Here is a 19166-nt window from a genome sequence, read left to right as displayed (position 1 = left end):
CTTCACTTGTAAAATTATACTTGTAAAAAATATACTTGTAAAAAGAGCAAAGTATATAGTTTGATTATTTAATAACACGTTTTTTTAGGTAATTTGTTTATCAAATTAAAATTTTACAAATAATACATAGGTTGAATATTGTCATTTTAGTATTCTCATATGGTACATAATAATCCCTCTATTTTTTTTATTGATCATCCTTATTAATCTGCTTCATATATTAAAATTTTGTACCTCGGTTACTAATCACGAGAGATATTTATGTAAAAATTTTCAAATATGTGAATTGCAAAATGCGAAAAATAAGAATGATACAGATGAAGCAGAGTGTATTGTGTATTTTAAAAGATGGAGACCATTGCAATCACAAAGTAATCTCAAACACAATATCATTAATTAGTGTATTAGTACAAGCTCTTGCCATTTTAAATAATAATGGAAGTAAAGGAACTATAGGATTGCAGATTTGAAAGATATGAAGACCAACCAAAATCACAGTGTTATAAAACAAACACAATATTATAATTAGTCCAACTGGTAAAAAGTCTCCAAAATCACAAAGTGTTCTGAAACAAACACAATATTATAATTAGTCCAACTAGTGAAAAGTAAACATCACATACAACACGATATCATATCATATCATATGGCTGTTATAATACGATTATTCTAAGCAATAAACCCTAATTAGGAGTTTGGCTTATACACCACAACAATAGTCCCAGAAACATAGAACACTTCTTAACACAACATTAGTTTAAATATTTCATCATCTTGATTAATTAAGATGGTATTCATTTGCCACAGTTGCATGGGTCGCATTGGCAGTTGGCACCGCACTTGCAGCCATTATCGGCAGCTACTCCGTTCTCTGCTCCTTCAGCGTACCTGTATTCATTCATTCCCAAGTTAACCAACGAATTTCTGTATAATTTCCATGAAACAAATAACCATAGTTAACCTATAAACTCTCACTAAATTGTTTATCAATTCACTATTAATTTCATAAACCTCACCGTCTAATTTTGTTATTACATTAGACACATGAGCCATTCATTTAGTGTTTGATGATTTCAATTTTCAAATTCATCGTATATTCATATGATCTGATTTCAAAAAAAAAAAAAAAAAAGAAAAAAAAAAACTCACGAGATCTTGGGGGCAACACCGGAGACGAGAACGGTGGGGTTAGAGCTGTTCTCGACGAAGTCAGGGAACATCTTGCATCTGAATAAACAAAATTTGATAAATCAAGTGATTTTGATTAAAATTACATTAATCAAAATTGATAAGAAAATAAAACCCTTTGTAAAAAAAACAGGGTAAAGTTTCAAAACAACAAATTATTTCCTCCATTTTTATTTACTTATACAACACAAATCTTTGACACACATTTTATACAACACAAATCTTTGACACGTATTTTAAAGAAGATATTAAAACAGGTAAACCAATAAATTAATTTACGAAATTTTACCACCAATAAGAAGAAAGGGATAAGTTACTACAGTTTAAATTTCATAGCTTAATATTTATTTACCTAATCTAATCACCTTCTTAAAATCGTGATAAAAAGTATGGTGTGATTATTAAAAAACAGAGGAAATATATAACAATCATCGTTCCACCACGGTAATTATTTCAATAAACTATTCAAATCCAATAGAGCAAACGTCAACGAAACCGGGGCCGACTAACATAAATCGTCAAGAGAAACCATTCGTAAAAATAACAATTAAAAAAAGGATGATAATTACCCTCCGCAGCCGCTGCCGCAACCGCAGTTAGATCCACAACCACAATTACCACCACAGCAAGACATATTTCAAAGAGTAACCGAAAAAGTTAGCAAAAGTAATTGAGAGTTGATGATGAAGATGATACTATCAAAAGAGAGTGGAGCGGATAGAGATAAGAAAGAGAGTGAAGGGGGTTTTACATATAATAGTGTGGTGAGGAGAGAGAGTGAAATGATTAACCGCACACTTGTCGTCATCGTATAAGACGACGATGATTTTGATGCTGTTGACCATCTAATGTTAGCATCGGAAGTGAGGGAAGCTCTATCCTCCACTTAATTTGGAATTTTGTTGGGATTTACTAGTATGTTCTCGATGTGTATCCTTTTAACTTGTGATCGATTCGTGTGATGTTGCTCCATTTTAACTTGTGATCGATTCCTGACAAAAGCTGACACGACTTGAAAATCTGACCCGAATCCAACCCGAAAATAATAGGTTTGGGTTGAGATTTTTAACCCGAAAACTTAAATGAGTCGATACCCGACTTAATAATTAAATAGGTTAGGTTAAGGTTGATATTTTTAACCCGAAAAATGACCCATCTAACCCGCAAATATTTTTGGATCAAATCAGGTCGGATTAACCCGAACCTGACCTGAAAACCTGAACGTAATATACTTATATTATAAAAATAAAAAATAAAAAAATAAAAATAAAATATAAACATACCTAAATAAACGGAAATCTAAGCCCAAGCCTAAAGAAAGCTAATCCACCATATAAAAAGAAAAACCCAAAAATCCTCACATTCTCTTTCTCAAATCTTAACAGTCGTTTCTCAGCTTTCTCTTTCTCTCTCATAATCTCCTCAGCCATTTCTCAAATCTCCTTCTTTCCTTCAGTCCACCACGAGACGCGTTCTTATAATCCTCTCCTTCATCAATCAGTGTATTTTGCATTTTTTTTTTTTGAAAGAAGGTATTTTGCTTCTTAGTTTATTTTCGTTTTTTTTTTCCAGATTTTTTTCGTTTTGTTTGATGTTGTTAAATTGTATTGTTGTTTATTTTTTGTTTTGTTTATTTAAATTTTATGGTTTTGCTAAATTATGTAGTCAAGTTCATATAATTTTTTATTTAATTTCTTTCATACAGTCTTGCATGTCAGTTGTTGCTGTCTTGTTCATATAATTTGGATTTATGTTGTTGGGTTAGATAAAGGTTGTTGGGTTAGATGTTTTTAAACTCGTTTAATTAGAATTTGAGAATATTGTTATTCAGTTTGTTAGCATGTTTTTTTGTTTAGATTGTGCATTTTTGGCTTGTTTTATATTGTTTTTACCCCTTTTTGGGTTTTCTATGCTAATCAAAGCCTAATTTTAATGTTGTTTGTTGTTTTAATTGTTATTCAAACAATATTTTATACAATATTGTATTTTTATTGCTTTAATTGTTGTTTGTTATATTTTTGTATTGTAGGGATTGAGTCCTTTTTTTTTTTTAATTGATGTTTGCTTTCATTCTTTTTTGGATTTGGATCCTTACACGCCACATATAACCTTTGCTCGTCCTCGAGGAAAGCAATAAACTAAACTATCAAAACAAAATAAAACTAACCTATAAAGCAATAAATCCTAATACTCACTATCGTAGGAATCACGATTACACTTAGCATGTGCAACAAGCCCTTACAACCTCTAGGCTACCTGTTTCGGGGTTTTTGGAGTCCCTCGGGAGAGTTACAATTCCAAGAATTCGCGTCGACCGTCTGTACCTGCAAAACCACGGAAACTCCGGTTGGGTGGAGTTCTGCCTTCGACGATCAAGTTAGAACGTGTCCGGATATATAAAAGTGCGGAATGTAAATGTTGTTCTCTTAGATTCCGAGAGAATTATGCAATTAATATTGCTCGGGTTTTTTGTGTGTATTTATGAATCTATAATGAATGAGGTTTTTCCTCTATTTATAGTGAGAGGGGATCAGTTCCCCTTTCATAGGTTAAAGTGTCACGTGTCCCAGATGATTGGTTCTCTCAGATCCCCTCTGATGCTAACACGTGTCAGCACACGATTGGTCCACGTGGACAGGGGTATTTTTACCCTAAACATTTGCCCCTCACAGGTGCCACGTGGCTTGCCACGTCACACCTGTGACAGATGTCATGCTCTGAGAAGGTGACGTTTCGTCTCCTTCTATCTCTCTCTGTTTTTTTTTTATTTTGAATTTGAGTTTGAATTGGGAAGGTGACGGTTCGTCTCCTTCTGGGGTTCTCTATAAGTAGAGATGGCCGCCTCCCCCTCATTTTCAACACTTTGCCATTTTTTGAGAAATTTTTCTGAGAAAGAGAGAAAGCTCTAATACCGGATGCTATTTTTCTTGCACAACCGTCTTTCTTTTCTTCACTCAACCGGCTTCCGTTTGTGTGCTCATCACCCAAAACACATTAAAACCGCTTGGGGGATCCTTTGATTGATTCCAATTGCTTTCAATACACCCACAACAGGTCAACCGTCTGGGGTATTTTCAAGCAAAGCTTTTGAGGAACGGCTTGGTTGTTAAACAATCTTCAATTGCTCTTCAAGAGGGTACATCCGGGCAACCGTCTTTTCTCCAATTTTCAGTTGCGCTTCAAGAGGATACATCCGGGCTACTGTCTAGGTATCTAGCAAGCAACAAAAAAGATTTTCGGCTGCTGATCCAGATAGCCAACTTCCCCACTCGAAGTATCTTCAAGGTATTGTCTCTACTCCTTGCAACGTTTTTGAGTTTTTCCGGTTGTATAGCTTGTATAGAATAATGGACTCACCCAACACACACACGGCACGACCTAGGACAGTTGTCAGCCGGTCACCGGATATGGCTGAGTCTAGGACTGGGGATGCCGTCTGGGGGTGTTTGCACCACCCTTACTCTTCTGCGAATCCGACCGTCTCTGTTCATGTGCAGGACAGAATGGCTCGGACGAGACAGACAGCTGTAGATCCCGAATACCAATCAGACGGCTCAGCCGAAGCTCTAGCTGACATTGTACATTATGACCATCCGGTTGTACCTAGCACGCCTAGTGATGATATCTTGGAAGAGTCCGAGGATATAGGCGGTGAAGAGACCGTCCAACAATCAGACTCTTCAGAGTCTACTATGGAACCGGATACCCCCCAAGGGGATGAGGAGCGTATAAATGGCTCTCAATCAATAACCCAACAAAAGCGCACATGACCGCCAGGGATGTGGTCACTTTAAATTCCACCTTACCCAGATTTTAACAGAAGCGCTCGGTTGGGGTAGGATGGGAAATTGTTGTGCCGCCTGTTGAGGCAATCGTCGTCTGGGATGACGAACTTGTTCATGCCGACAACTATTTCGGCTATTGTGAGGCGGCATTTAAATCCGGCCTCCAGTTCCCCCTCCATAATACAATAAAAACCATTCTAAGAGGCTACGACCTTGGCGTTTGGCAGTTAACACCCAATTCTTGGGTGAATATATTAGGATACATTGCCGCCTGTGAGATGTAGGACATAACGCCTAGCTGGGAGGCATTTGCACATATGTACTACCTCAGCCGTGCACCAGGCGGCTAGAATGCGTGGTATACATTGACCACGCATCCGGAATACATGATGATGCTTGACAAGCAGTCAAAATAGAGCAGCTGGAAGAGAAAGTTTTACTTGGTTTCTTCCCCATCGTTGCGTCTAAACCACCGGCTGCGTTACTACAATAAGCACCGGCTCTCCTTGGAAAGAAATGCGCCCAACCTAGAGTACCGGAGGAGGATTGGGCGCAAATAATGGAGACGGGCCTCTTCAAGAAGACCTCCCTGCCTTTGGATGATGGGACTGAAGTCATTGTCCCCAAGAACTGGATCCCTCATCCGGGCTGGCTAAAGGACGAGGCATTCCTTTTCGCCTGTGGCCTTAGAACATTGTTTATAGCAGACATATGTTGACTGATAACCGGCACTTTATGCCGTCTGTATCATACTTGAATGGATTTTGACTTTTTGATTTTCTTCTTGGTAGAGAAAGGATTAGAGTTGGTGCCTCCAGTGAAGACACCCACTAAATCGGCTACTCAAATCCGGAAGGATCAGTTAGAGAAGAAGAGGGCTCAACTGGCGGCCAAAGATAATGGAGTAAGCTCCGGCTGATATTACTGTCTGTATAGTTTGAAGTCAATTATGATATTAACCGGCTGTTTTGTTTTGTTTTCTTTTTTAGACGGGGAGTAAGAATGTTCCTCGCTCCCTAACCAAGATGCTGAAAAGACCGGGCGAGGAGCCCTCCCAGCCTCCTTCCAAGTCTAGGAGGACTCTAGCTGCCCCTACCTTTTCCGACAGGCCGCTTGTGCCTGAGAGGCCCACCTCAGCAGGAAAGAGCCTTAAAGATCTTGGCCTAAACACAGGGTCGGCTAAGGCTGAGACGAGGGAGCCTGAAACTCCCTCAAGTTGGCTGCTTGCTGTAGCGACCGGTTCCAATGCGGCTGGGGTGAGATGACCCCTCAGCCTGAAAATGAAGGTATGGCTCTCACCGTTGACCCCCCCCCCCAGGCCGCTTGGGCCTATGCGAGTCATGTCCCAAGCTATCCAATCAGGGGATTCTTCAGGCAGTCGGCAGAATGTAGGTGCCGCCTATGCTCAATACTTAACATATAAATCTGTAGTTGCATATGCCTTTTCTTGTTGGCCTGACCTCCAGCAGTATGCTAAGAGGATGCTGAGGACCCTCACCAGGTCAACATTGACCGCATCAACTCGCTACTTGTTGAGGTGATTGGCCGGTTGGGGTGCTTTTGTACATTCTACTTTTTTGCCGGTTGTACCATAAATGAGTGACTAACCTTTTTTTCGGCCGACTTTGTAGTTACTGAGTGCGAGCCATGCATGAAAATGGCCTGGACCCTCATCCACCCGGAACACCGAATGGGAGTTTTTCGACCTGAGGTACAAGTACGCCACCGAGGTGTACAACGCTCAAACCCTTGGGCTTGAGAAGCCAGCTCCCTTCGAGGAATGGGCTGGCATTGTCGAGGAAGAAGAGGAGGAGCAGGCGGAAGAACAAGCGCCGGGTGAGGATTATGAAGCTCAACCCCAGCAAACTCAAGACATCTCAGCCTTTCCAGCTGTTGTGACCTGATTGTTTCTTTTTCTATCTCCGGCCTGCGAGCCGAGTATTTTTGTACTTCTTTTCCCCGGACGTAGTTCCAGCTGACAATGATTTGAATAATATAATTTGCCGACTGAGTCGGTTTTGCCTTTGATATAATTCGCTTCAATTTTTGCCATTTTTCTAGTAAACTCGTTCTTGCAATTTTTCTTTTTGCAATTTGATCCAGCACATGCGGTATGCCAGATGCATTGGCTTTACGTGCCCTTAAACGACTGTTTGCTTAATATTGCCCAACCCTAAGTAGGCAGCCGTCCAAACAAGCATCCGAACGGATAGACAGGCGGTCATTGGCCGTATTTAAAGAAGAATTATTCCAAGTTGGATTAGTAGACAGTGCCGACTAGGGCCAAACTATATTACTCGTTTAACTGGCCACGAGTTACCCATTGGGTAACCTGCCATCGCCGTTTGTTAGGATGCAGGCGGCCATTGGCCGGGCGTATGCATCATAACCAGGTTATGAATTAATTGCCAAGGTTTTGACCTTGCATAATTTGGGTTTATAACCGGCTGTAGTGCCTTTGGGCAAAGACTGGTTATATTTGACCAAAATATCAGTTACCGTTTGTGTTGCTCTGAAGCAACGACCGGTTGTATCTAGGTTTCAATTGATTATTCAAATGGTCGTGTGTTATCTTTAACCTAGACAGTCGGTTAAAGCAGCTTGAGTTATGATTTATCCAAGGTTGTGTATTGCACAGACAGGACTTTGTACAAGAAACAATGAAAATAAAGTAGTACTTTTTCAAGTTATCTACATTCCAAGTTCTGGCTAGCTGCCTACCGTCTAGAGTTTCCAGGCGGTAGGTGATGCCTCTAACTTCTTCAAAAATCCGGTAGGGGCCTTCCCAATTAGGGGTTAACTTTCCTTGTTCATTGGCCCTACCGGTTGCCTCCATTTTTCGTAACACAAAGTCCCCCACCTTTAAGGGTCATTTTTGCACTCTTCTGTTATAGGCTCTAGTCAATCTCAGACGGTATATCTCATAACGCAAGGCAGCATTGCCCCTGCGCTCCGGGAGTGAATCCAATGGTAGACGCATGGCCTCCCAATTAGCCTTTTCATCATAGAGCATGATTCGAAGTGTTGGCTCGTAATGTTTAATAGGCAGAACGACTTTAGTGCCGTATGTCATGAGATACAGGGTTTCATCGGTTTCCCCTTTTTCAGTTGTTCTGATGGCCCATAGGACTTGAGGCAACTCATCTGCCCATAGACCACCAGCTCTTTTAATTTTCTTTTTTAATGCCGTTTGAGATGAGCTTGTTGAAGGCTTCAACTTGGCCGTTTGCTTGGGGACGGCCGACTGATGCAAAACAATGCGAGATCCCTTGATCTCCAAACTAGCTCTTGAGGGTAGGTGTTTTAAACTGAGGGCCATTGTCAAAGACCATAGACATAGGTACCCCAAACCGGGTGATTATGTTTCTCCAAATAAAGGAGATGACATCCTTTGTCTTAATGACCTTCATCGCCTCTGCCTCAACCCATTTGGTGAAGTAATCTACAGCAACCATGATGTACCTTCGTCTGCTTGTAGCAGGCGTATGTGGACCCAGGATGTCCATGCCCATTTCGCAAATGGAACCGGGCTGTAGATAGCCGTAAAATCAGTGGCCGGACGGTGTATGAGTTTGCCAAATCTTTGACACTTATCACACTTCTTCACCATTTCCATGGCGTCTAGCTCAAGAGTGGGCTAGAAGTAGCCATGTCGCTTGGCCCTTTTTGCTAGAGTTCTGTCGCCTATATGTGATGCACAAAAGCCCGAGTGCAGATCCTCTAGAACTTCCTTCCCCCTTTCTAAGGTAACACATTTCAGCAGCGGCTGGAGGTAACCCTTCCTGAAGAGTTCTCCATTAAGAATCTCAAAACTTGCGGCTCGCTTCTTCAATGCAGCCGCATCTGAAGGTGCATCCGGAAGAGTGACGTCTGCCAGATAAACCCGGATGGCATCCATCCAGGTCAAGCTTCGGTCAAGAACTCCAATGGGATCATGTTCAATCCTTCTTTTTTCCATAACTTCCCAAAAGACTGACCTAGGCTTATCACAAGAGGCGGATGATGCCAACTTAGATAGTGCATCCGCCTGATTATTTTCTGACCTGGGCACCTGACTTAGATGAAATTTGTCAAGTGTCCCGGCCTCGTCTTTGACTGCCTGCGGGTATATGATCATAGTCGGATGGGTGGCCTCGTAATCACCATGGTATTGGCTAACGATTAATAGAGAATTAGAGCAGGCGTCAACTTTCCTTGCCCCTACCGCCTTACACATGCGGATACCGGCTAGCAGGGCCTCATACTCCGCCTCATTATTTGAGGCTTGGAACTTGAACCGTAGTGCATATTCATATTTTTCCCCTTCCGGATATTTGCAAATTACGCCTGCACCACAGCCGTTCAAAGTAGAGCTCCCATCTACATATAAATTCCAAACCTGATTAACATTTTCCGGCTGAGTTGGCCTTGTCATTTCGACAATGAAGTCGGCGAACGCCTGACCTTTCACTGCCTTACTTAGTTCGAAAGCTATTTCCAAACTTTGCATTTCGATAGCCCATTTGAGAATTTTGCCAGATGACTCCAAGGTTGTCATTGGCCGCTTAAGGGGTTGGTTTGTGTAGACCACCACCGGATGTGCTAAGAAGTATGGTTTCAACTTCTTGATTGCCATGAATAGAGCAAGGCCAAAATTTTCAACCAAGGGGTATCGCAGCTCAGCATTTCGAAGAACATGGCCAATGAAATAGAGCGGGAGCTGAATGCCGTCTCTCTCAGCTAGGAGAACGGCACTGAGAGCATGATCTAAGATGGCCAAATACATATAGAGAACCTCTCCTACTAGAGGGCTAACCAACCGTGGCAATGAGTGGAGGTGCTCTTTCAATTTCTGGAATGCTGTCTCAGCATTTTCCCCCCATTTGAATCTAGTCTTCTTTTTGATTGCCTGGAAGAAGTAGAGGCACTTGTCACCTGATTGGCTGAGGAATCTCCCCAATGCTGCAAGACAACCGGTAAGTTTTTGGACTTCCTTGACAGTGCGGGTGACTTAATGTCAATTACCGCCTGTACCATTTCCGAGTTGGCCTCTATAAAAAATCCGAGAAACCTCTCAAACTCAACACCAAAGACACACTTCTTGGGATTAAGCATGACCTTATGCCGCCTGAGGGTGGTGAACGTTTCTTGGAGGTCAGCAAAGTGATCCGTCTATAGCTTAGATTTGACTATCATGTCATCAATGTACACCTCCACATTTCTCCCAATTTGATTGATGAAGACTGTATTAATCATTTGTTGGAAGGTAGCAGGCGCATTCTTCAGCCCAAACGGCATCACCGTATAATAGAATAACCCTTGATCAGTGACGTATGTCGTCTTCTCTTGATTTTTTTTCCACATGGGTATCTGATGGAAGCCTGAATAGGTTTCCATAAAGCTCATCAAGGCATGACCGGGTGTAGATTTGACTAGATTGTCGATCTTTGGAAGTGGACAGCTATCCTTCGGACATGCCTTGTTCAAATCTGTGTAATCAACACACATCTTCTAGGTACCCTTCTCTTATTTTACGGCCACCAGGTGGTCTGCCTTTCTCTTTTTGCCGGTTGCTTTGGGAGAAAGTGCGGCTTCCTTGAAGTCATCAAGGTCAACAGGTTCCTCGCCTTGGCCGGCTACGGCTACAGTAGGCTTGACGTCTAAGAGATAGCACTCCCTTACCGTCTTTTGATCCCATTCAAGGAACCCGCTGACCCATCATCCCTCTCAAATTTGATCAGCATGAGGGATGGGATGATGACTGCCTTGGACTCGTTGGGGGTTGCACGGCCCAAAATCAGATTATAGGCGGTCAATTCCTTGACCACCAAAAACTTGACGACCATGTGTCGTTCCTCCCCCTTTTCTCCTAACCGGATGGGTAGGTCAATCCTTCCCGCCGGATGCACTTCCCCCCCCCCCCAAAGCCAACTAAGGAGTGAGAGACTTTATGCATGCTGCTAGGCTTGTACTTGAGCTTTGCCAAGCACCGATAGCTGATAAGGTCAAACGAGCTCCCGATATCAATAAGGATCCGGCCCACTCGTTGGTTGGAAACCTTGCATTCGATGACTATGGGGTCATCTTAGAGATGATGACCTCAGGGAAGGTGTCTTTCGATGCCTGGCCCTCATCCACTGAATAGACCTCTTGCTTTCTAATGTTGTCCTTGGTGCCCTGTATGGTTAGACCCCCTCCCGCGAAACCGCCTGCTATAGTAAAGATTTTCTCTTCATCAGTGTCGGAGCTTATAGCAAGGTTGTTAGGCTTCTTGGATGGCTATCCACTGTTTGTTCGGGGGTTACCCTTGGACTTCAGAATATAGGGCTTCAAAGCCCCCCCTCACCAGCCAGACGGTCTAGTAACCGCCTGAGGCTATAGCAGCCATTGGTGTCATGGCCTTTATCCTCATGGAAGTGACAGTGCTTGCTCTTGTCCCGGCTTTTGATGGGACTTTTCACTACAGTCGGTTTCTCAATGGTCAACCAGTGTTTAATCTCCTTGAGGATGGAAGAACAGTCCTTGTTGAATTCGTACTTGGGAACGTACGACTTCAACTCTTTCTTTTTCTTCTTGGACGGTTGACCAGAATGATCCGCCACCCATACTTATTTTCTTTTCTTGCTCTCTTCTTTTTTGGCTGGTTGAGCTAACCGGCTCTCTTTTTTATCAGACTTTTTAGGGTCTGACGACTGCTTGATGGCACAAAGCTCCATCACCTGTATATAGGCTTCGGCTTCCATCAGAGCTTCTTGGAGGGTAGCCACCCTATTTCTAACTAAGTCGAATTTGAAAGTCGACCCGTCTTTCAGACCCTTGAAGAAGTCTGTGTAGTCAACTTCGTAAGACAGCCCTTGAATCTGAATTTTCATCAGATTAAACAGCTTTACATAGGACCTTAGCCTTTCTCTATCTCCCTGCCGAGTAGTTCCCAAGTCAAGACTTGTCTTTTTGGCTTGGATGTTCATAGAGAAGTTGGACGCGAACAAGTATGCAAGCGTCTTAAAGTTATTGATGCAACCAATTGGCAGATTAACAAACCATCGTTGGGCTATACCCTTCAATGTCATCGGGAAGTGTCGGCACCAGGCGACGTCATCCAACCCCAGTAAGTACATGAGGTTGGTATAAGCCATTAGGTGGTCTTCCGGGTTGGTGATACCATCATAGGTACCAATCAAAACGTTCTTAACCTTGGCCGGCTGAGTTGCCTCGGTTATCTCCCTGGAGAACGCCAATGGTTGTTCCCCAAGGTTTAGCAGCCAAAGCTGCCAGTCCATGAGCTGGACATTTTTTGCCGCCTGATCCCCAAAGAGAGCCGTCTATTTGTATAGTGATCCATTTGGCATGTATGGCTGTTGGTGCACATACGGAGCCGGCTGGATAATCCGAGGACCAGTACGTGCGGACATGCCACGTGACTGACTCTCTCGGTTTGTTTCCGAATACTTCTTTGAAGTACTCTGGAAACTGTCTAGGTAAGTTGACGTTGAGGCCGACTCAGACAATTGTTGACTTCTCTTCTGTTGGATTAACATCTGGGCATCTAAGTAAGTCCTTTTTGATCCATCTGGCTGAACTTGCCGGATGGCCTTCCTTTTCCCTGATTCAGGGAAACGGAGCTTTGAAAGGTCGATCATGGGCCTATCCGCCCCCTTTGCTTTAGGGTGAGGAGTAGGCACACGATCCTTAACGTGCTGCTTCCCTGAGGGAGAAGGTTTCTTGGCCGACTAACCCTTATTGGTGCTAGTTGACTTGTTTATCAGGTCCTTGATCTCCCCTTTGAAACTCGTCATGAATTTGATGAGTTCGTCTCTAGTAACGAGAGCAGCACCCTCCGCCGCTTAGGGTAGCCCAGCCGGCTTGACGGTTAGATTGCTAGGACCAACTTTGTCTTCACCCCGTTCCCTTGTTTCCTTGGAACGGGTGCGTCTTGTTCTGAATGACCCATCTAAGGCCACATAGGTGTCGACCTCAAGATAGTCACCACTATTTTGGTCCGTGTGGACCTCAGCTTCAGCCGTAGGCTGTTTACCTTCAGCAGGCGGTACAGACTCTGATGTCATCTCAAAAGTACTCTCCCCACAGACGGCGCCAAATGTTTCAGGTTTTTTGGAGTCCCTCGGGAGAGTTACAATTCCAAGAATGCGCGTCGACCGTCTGTACCTGCAAAACCACAGAAACTCCGGTTGGGTGGAGTTCCGCCTCCAACGATCAAGTTAGAACGTGTCCGGATGTATAAAAGTGCGGAATGTAAAGGTTTTTCTCTCAGATTCTGAGAGAATTCTATAATTAATATTGCTCGGTTTTTTGGTGTGTATTTATGAATCTATAATAAATGAGGTTTTTCCTCTATTTATAGTGAGAGGGGATCAGTTCCCCTTTCACAGGTTAGAGTGCCACGTGTCCCCAGAGGATTGGTTCTCTTAGAACCCCTCTGATGCTGACACGTGTCAGCACACGATTGGTACACGTGGACAGGGGTATTTTTACCCTAAACACTACCCTAGTGGACGAGTATGGTCTCGTGAAGGTTTTCAGAAGGCATACCTACAAAGCCAAATTAAGAACTTCCAAACCAAATTGCTTAACTAAGTGATTAATTTGAAAACCAAAATCATTTTAATCCAAGACTCAATTATGTATCACAAATCAATGGCATGGATGAAATGACAAATTATAGCACCCTTCAATAACCAACCAATCTTACCGCTTCCTTTCCTCATGTTTGAACCTTCCCTAAGGATGTTCAACCATATTAGCTCATACCTCACTTCGATTTGATGACCTTCGTCAAGACTTGCACAAAATCTTGCCCTCCACTGGTAGAAGGACCAAAGGTGAGAGATATGTAAATTTGGGAATGTGGTGCTTAAATAAATCAATCCAACAAAAACTTATAAATAACACCTTTAAATTTGATATGCACGAAATCAAGAAATATTAACCATGAGAATACATACACCAAATTGCGAACAATGAACGCATTGCTCTTTCTTATCAACTCCAATGATTCAATAATAACATTCCCCCTTATTTATTTCTCATCATTTTTTTCGATACATGATCTTTTCTTCTTTTTTTTTCTTTTTTTTTTTCTTTTTTTCTCTTTTTTTTATAAATCACAACTTTATTCAATTTTTTTTTCATAACACTACCTTCCTTCACTAGAGCTCATCATTACAAATCATTATGCAGCAAAATATTCTTCTTATCCAAACAACGGATCACAAAAACCATAAGCTTGTAACACAAGGGTTATCAAGAAAGAAATAAGGCTCAAAGTGGCTATCAAGAGAAGGTAGTAAAAATATAAAGAAAAATTCCTAAAGATGAATCTGAAAGCTCTAAATAACAAAAGAAAATGCCTCAATCATATTATCCAAGCATTTCGATAATCGATCTTAGGAAGCTAAAATGCAAGTCTCAATTGGGGCGATCAAGAAGGAGGGTATTCGATTTGAGTCTTACAAGGTTCGTGGCCCTCCAATAGGTACTTATCGCACAAGAGGAAAGCGAAACCGTCTTACCACAAATAACTGTCATCAAAAGGATTTACGCTACTTATCGAATTACTCAAGCTAATGCCAATCAATTCATGAAAAAAATAGAAAATGTTTTTTTTTTCCTTTTCGAAAATCTTTTATTTCACATTTTGGAATAGAAATTCAAAATGACACTAAAACATCTAACTATAAACTACCAAAGCCTAATATATACAATGAATAATACCCTCCCCCACACTTGAATATTGTAGTGTCCACGGTGTAATTAAAGTAAAGCATAAATAAATAAAGAGGGAGGATACTCACAAAGTTTTATTGAGGAGAACCCTTGATGTTGGGACCGTGGATGTAATGAACCAATATGAAGTAATAAATATAATAGTGCATCGAAACGAATTCGCGCCAAATTCTCAATTCAAAATTTACTCCCATAAGTACCAAATAAAGTATGATGTAATCTAGCTCTCAAACCACACCTCCAAGTTGAATATAAATCAATGGAACAATGGCTGACTTGCCTCTACAATTAAACCCAAAAGGCCATCCAATCATATGCACTCTCCCATAAGTCCATAACCATGACAATGTTGCTATACACTAGTACCCACTACCCACAAAAATTTTTATATGAGTTTGCTGCCAAGAAAATCATAGATAAACCTTTGTTTAATTTTCAATCCAAGAGCAATTCAACAATGAGCGATGTTCACAGCAAATTTAGTCACAATTACCCATAAATTTTCCCCCAAATTGCCGGCAAATTCAAGAGAAAAAATTCGAGATATATGCGATCAAAACAGAGAATAAAGTTCTATGTACTTGTAGTGATTATTACGAGGGCGCCCCCATTACTCACAGTGAGTAACAGGTTATGTTACTCACAGGGGTATTGGCGACATTTCACCTACTATAAGTCACTTGGTGGATGGGTGATGTGGCCTCATTTTGCCGACGTGTTTTACTTGGTTTGCCAATTGTAATCATGTTGGGTTTCTCACAATTGACGCCGTTAACATTGGACGCTTATGGAGTTTCATGAAAACTCTGAAGCCCTAGTCGAAGAAAGGCACGAATTCTGGGTTTTCAATTCGACTTCGTTGAAGCTCAACTGGAATTCAGGGCGGAACCGAACCCGAAGAGGCTCGAAGAGGTCCAACTCAAATTCTGGGCGGAACTCAAGTCGAGGAGGTCCCAACTCAAATTGTTGGTGTTTCCAGGTTCTTTCTGATTTAATTTAATTTCGAATTGGCTTTTTGTTTTTCGGTTTTTCGAATGTTTTATGGTTGGGGTTCGATGTTTAGTACATCGATTGTTTCTGTTGATATAATTAATTTGATGCTAGGGTTGCAGTTCCAGTTCGGATCTGTTAAAGCAAAAGTAAAAATGGTAATAGTTTCACTTTAATTGTTAATTTGTGGAATTAGAGGAATATAAGTGGAAATAAAAAATGGAATTGTTGCGATTATGTTTGTTAATTGGATATAAATTGAATAAATTAATGGAATTTGTGGAATTTGCGGAATATAATGGGATTGTTTTAATTACGAGTGCAATTATGCTGCTCATTCCATTATTAAATTTGATGGAATGAGGTGAATTATGCATTCATTGGTGGTCATTATTCGTTTGTTCTATGTGATATTGTGTTATGGTGTGAAATCGTGTCAAGGTTTGATTTGTTTTGATTGGTTATTGTGGGTATTCTTATGTGACAGATTACAAAAATGTCAGCGGGGAATGGTAAGCGAAAACGTACAATGGTGAGGGTTTTTTTTTTTAAAAAAATATTCTTTAGGCTGGGGATGTGATGATGTTTTGAATTGTGGTTTTATGGGGATGTGCTTATGTTTTGAATTATGGTTTAATGTTTTGGTATGTTGTGGTTATGAAGGTTGGGGCTGAAGATGAAAAGGGGTATGGGGGGTATGGGCTCAGTAACAAGGGTAATGTATGTGAGCAGAAGACCATGCCTTTGTATCCAGAATTGTTTAAGGTACTAGATTACGAAATTCTGCGTGTTTGAAATTGCTTTATTTTCACGATTATGGTTTATGCATGAATTTAGTTGCTAGTGTGCTTAGGATGACGGATTAAGTTATGGAGGGGCCGTCAAAGGTAGGGCGGAGGTGATGGCTGAACATTCAAAGGCCAGAAGTCGGGTAAGTTTGCTTGTTGATTCAGTTGTCAGTGGGAGTGGGATAGGAACATTAACTTAATTACTGTAATTTCATTGCCAGCCTCCTAACATGAGTTGCCACGTCGAGTCATTTGGGCGCATATGCCAGAAATTTGATGACAGGCGAAGACGTTGGGTTTGTGAGATGGGATTTGGCAGTTTTTTACATCTTGCTTTAGATATGCATTTACCAAGGCAATTGTCATATTGGGTCATGACACGGATGGATCCAATCAGTAAAATGCTTAGAAGTCCCAACGGACTTGAGTTTCGGTTTTCAAAGAATCAGGTTCGGTGGGTACTAGGGATACCAATGGGTTCTAGGACTGTTCCTAGTACTAAAACCATGACCCAACATGATCGTTTGAAGGTTCAGATATTTATTCTCAAGTATGGTAAATCGTGGGAGTCCAAATCTGGTAGACAATCTGGTCAGGTCTACACGTCTGTAGGCATACCATTAAGTTCAGATATGATGAATCGGCTGGAGGGGTACTTTGATGTTGGAGAGGAAGAGGAATTCAAGACGTTGTTCTTGATAATTGCTTTAAAGATGGTGTTGTGTCCCACGCAGTCACCTCGGCTTACGTCTGACCTACTACCTGCAGTAAGCTGTGTTATGGAGGCAATTGAGTACGATTGGTGTTCTTTAGTGTTGTCGAAGTTGCTAGAGAGCGTATAAAACTTTGCTTGACGTTATATGCTAATGGGTTTGCCAGTGGATGCGGCGGGTGTGCAATATTTGCCGTAGTATGTTTTTCAGTGTATTGTTGCCTGTTTTTTTTTTTTTTTTTTTTTTTTTTATCTTCTGCTTTTGTGGTTTAGTAATTGCTTGTTTTGCCTTTATTATTTGGCAGATATTTTACTTGAATTGGTTGGATAGGGATCCTATTCAGTGGGATGTTTTTCCAAGAATTAAAGTGTGGACAATGCAACAGATTGGGAAGGCAGCAAAATCAGAAAAATTGCTGTCCGGCGACTACGGGAAACTAGGGGTAAGCACTTTTGTATTTGTATTATATTGCATAGTATGCATAGTGTTCTGCTTCAATCAAATAAGGTTTAGAGTAACCTTTTTCCATTTGTATTTGGTTGTGTGGTTGAAGCTATTGGATGTTGCTTACGGTGAACAACACCCAAGGGATGCAAGGGATAGTGTAAGACCCCTACAAGCTGGAGCGAATAATGTGAGGTTTGATCTTAAAGTAGTTGTTTCACCTGTGTACTTTGAATTTGAATCTGAAGTAACTTTGTTTGGATGTAGATGCATGAATTATCAGTGCCTGGGGTTAACTTCAAGGCTAGGCAAAGGAGGGGCCGAATTCCTGAGCTGACAGATCTATGAGCTCAGTTACTTGTATTTCGATTTGTATTTTTTCCCACTGTGGAATGTTCTGAATAATCTTACAGGATTTGGATATTGTTAATTCATTTCAGTTTGGAATGTGTAATATGGGTTCTAGGATATGGTTATTATTTTCAGTTTTGTTTAATACTCAAAAAGTTTGTCAATTGACGAAATATTATTACTATTGTTTGTTGTATTAATAATACTCCCTCCGTTAATTTTTATTTGCAACTTTGGGGGATTTTGCGGTTCATGAGGCAAAATTTAAGGGGAAAACATTAGTGGGAGTAAATGAAAGTGATTAAAGTGTTTGGAGAGAGAAAGTTGGCCCACCCACTAGTAAAATTATTAAAATCAGAATTTTTAATTAAGGGTAAATTTGTAATTTTCAGGGCTTTTGTGTACTAAAAATAGAAATAAAATAGAAAGTTGCACATAATTGTTAGCGGACTAAAATGGCAAATTTTAATTTGCAAATAAAAATTAACGGAGGGAGTATAAAATATTATTCCAATTGTCAATTGTTTGTTGTATTAATAATACAGGGTTAAGGTCTTGAGATCATTTTCAAGGCTGTGTAAAATAATTCGTAGAGTGTCTTCAAAACTAATGTTTGAATGAATCAGTTTTGTACTACAGTGGCCTTAAAGAAAAAGAAATCAATGAGCTCAGTTATTTGTATTTCTATTTGTATTTCATTTAAGGGTTAAGGTTAAGGCCTTGAGATAAGTGAATATTTAATCCAAATTTGTCTTTTGAAAATAAAGCCGATTATAACTTAGAAAACAAAATTTGAAAATATCGGACTTGAAAAATACAACCTGCATATTAGCAATGGCTTTGACTTCCATCAAACATACAAAAAAAGCGTACATCCCACTCCCAAGTCAAAATCACAACTGATATAAGCTTGTTGAATTCCGGCAAGGATGAAGGGTCAATAGGGTGATGGAATTATAACAAGTATACTCTAGAAGTGGGGGTTGAATAGAGTATGGCCAATTGTCGCAAGTTTTAAATTTCAAGGTCTTGCCGAACGCAGTTTCAATGCGTACCTGATTTAACTATTCAGTGTCAAGGCTTTGAGATTTACTTCTAGGCTTAAAAACAAGTTGCGTAAATAAAATTGAAGTAAAAGTAGTAAAAGAGACAGATATTATTACGAAGTTCGGCAAAAAATGCCT

At 40.9% G+C, this 19166-nt stretch overlaps 2 protein-coding genes across 3 annotated transcripts; one reads left to right on the top strand and one right to left on the bottom strand.

Moving 5' to 3' along the window:
- Nucleotides 1–500: 500 nt before the first annotated feature.
- On the bottom strand, nt 501–1950 carry LOC110706238 (metallothionein-like protein 2A). Its single transcript, XM_021884131.1, has 3 exons — nt 1758–1950; nt 1150–1227; nt 501–888 (listed from the first exon to the last, which is right to left on the bottom strand). The coding sequence occupies exons 1-3, from the start codon at nt 1820–1822 to the stop codon at nt 795–797; spliced, it is 237 nt and encodes a 78-aa protein (XP_021739823.1). The 5' UTR covers nt 1823–1950; the 3' UTR covers nt 501–794.
- Nucleotides 1951–1985: 35 nt separating this feature from the next.
- On the top strand, nt 1986–18186 carry LOC110706237. Of its 2 annotated transcripts, none has more exons than XM_021884129.1 (8): nt 1986–2720; nt 16174–16218; nt 16350–16451; nt 16540–16617; nt 16696–17384; nt 17492–17629; nt 17741–17821; nt 17899–18186. In XM_021884129.1, the coding sequence occupies exons 2-5, from the start codon at nt 16183–16185 to the stop codon at nt 17314–17316; spliced, it is 837 nt and encodes a 278-aa protein (XP_021739821.1). In that variant the 5' UTR covers nt 1986–2720; nt 16174–16182; the 3' UTR covers nt 17317–17384; nt 17492–17629; nt 17741–17821; nt 17899–18186. The 2 variants fall into 2 exon arrangements, with proteins under 2 accessions (XP_021739821.1, XP_021739820.1); XM_021884128.1 differs by lacking the exon at nt 1986–2720 and adding an exon at nt 13164–15675.
- The last annotated feature ends 980 nt before the right edge of the window (nt 18187–19166 follow it).

The sequence above is a fragment of the Chenopodium quinoa genome, unplaced genomic scaffold, assembly GCF_001683475.1.
Source record: "Chenopodium quinoa cultivar QQ74 unplaced genomic scaffold, ASM168347v1, whole genome shotgun sequence".
NCBI lineage: Eukaryota > Viridiplantae > Streptophyta > Magnoliopsida > Caryophyllales > Amaranthaceae > Chenopodium > Chenopodium quinoa.
Note: the sequence above shows the minus strand (reverse complement) of the source record. Positions and strands in the feature narration are given on the sequence as shown.

Coding starts and splice junctions, on each gene's coding strand:
- LOC110706238 (XM_021884131.1), bottom strand. CDS start 1,822: ATGTCTTGCTGTGGTGGTAATTGTGGTTGTGGATCTAACTGCGGTTGC. Junction 1,228..1,757: donor TGCGGCAGCGGCTGCGGAGG/GTAATTATCATC, acceptor TTGTTTATTCAG/ATGCAAGATGTTCCCTGACT. Junction 889..1,149: donor GGTGTTGCCCCCAAGATCTC/GTGAGTTTTTTT, acceptor GAATGAATACAG/GTACGCTGAAGGAGCAGAGA.
- LOC110706237 (XM_021884128.1), top strand. CDS start 15,484: ATGGAGTTTCATGAAAACTCTGAAGCCCTAGTCGAAGAAAGGCACGAA. Junction 15,676..16,173: donor CAAATTGTTGGTGTTTCCAG/GTTCTTTCTGAT, acceptor CTTATGTGACAG/ATTACAAAAATGTCAGCGGG. Junction 16,618..16,695: donor ATTCAAAGGCCAGAAGTCGG/GTAAGTTTGCTT, acceptor TTTCATTGCCAG/CCTCCTAACATGAGTTGCCA.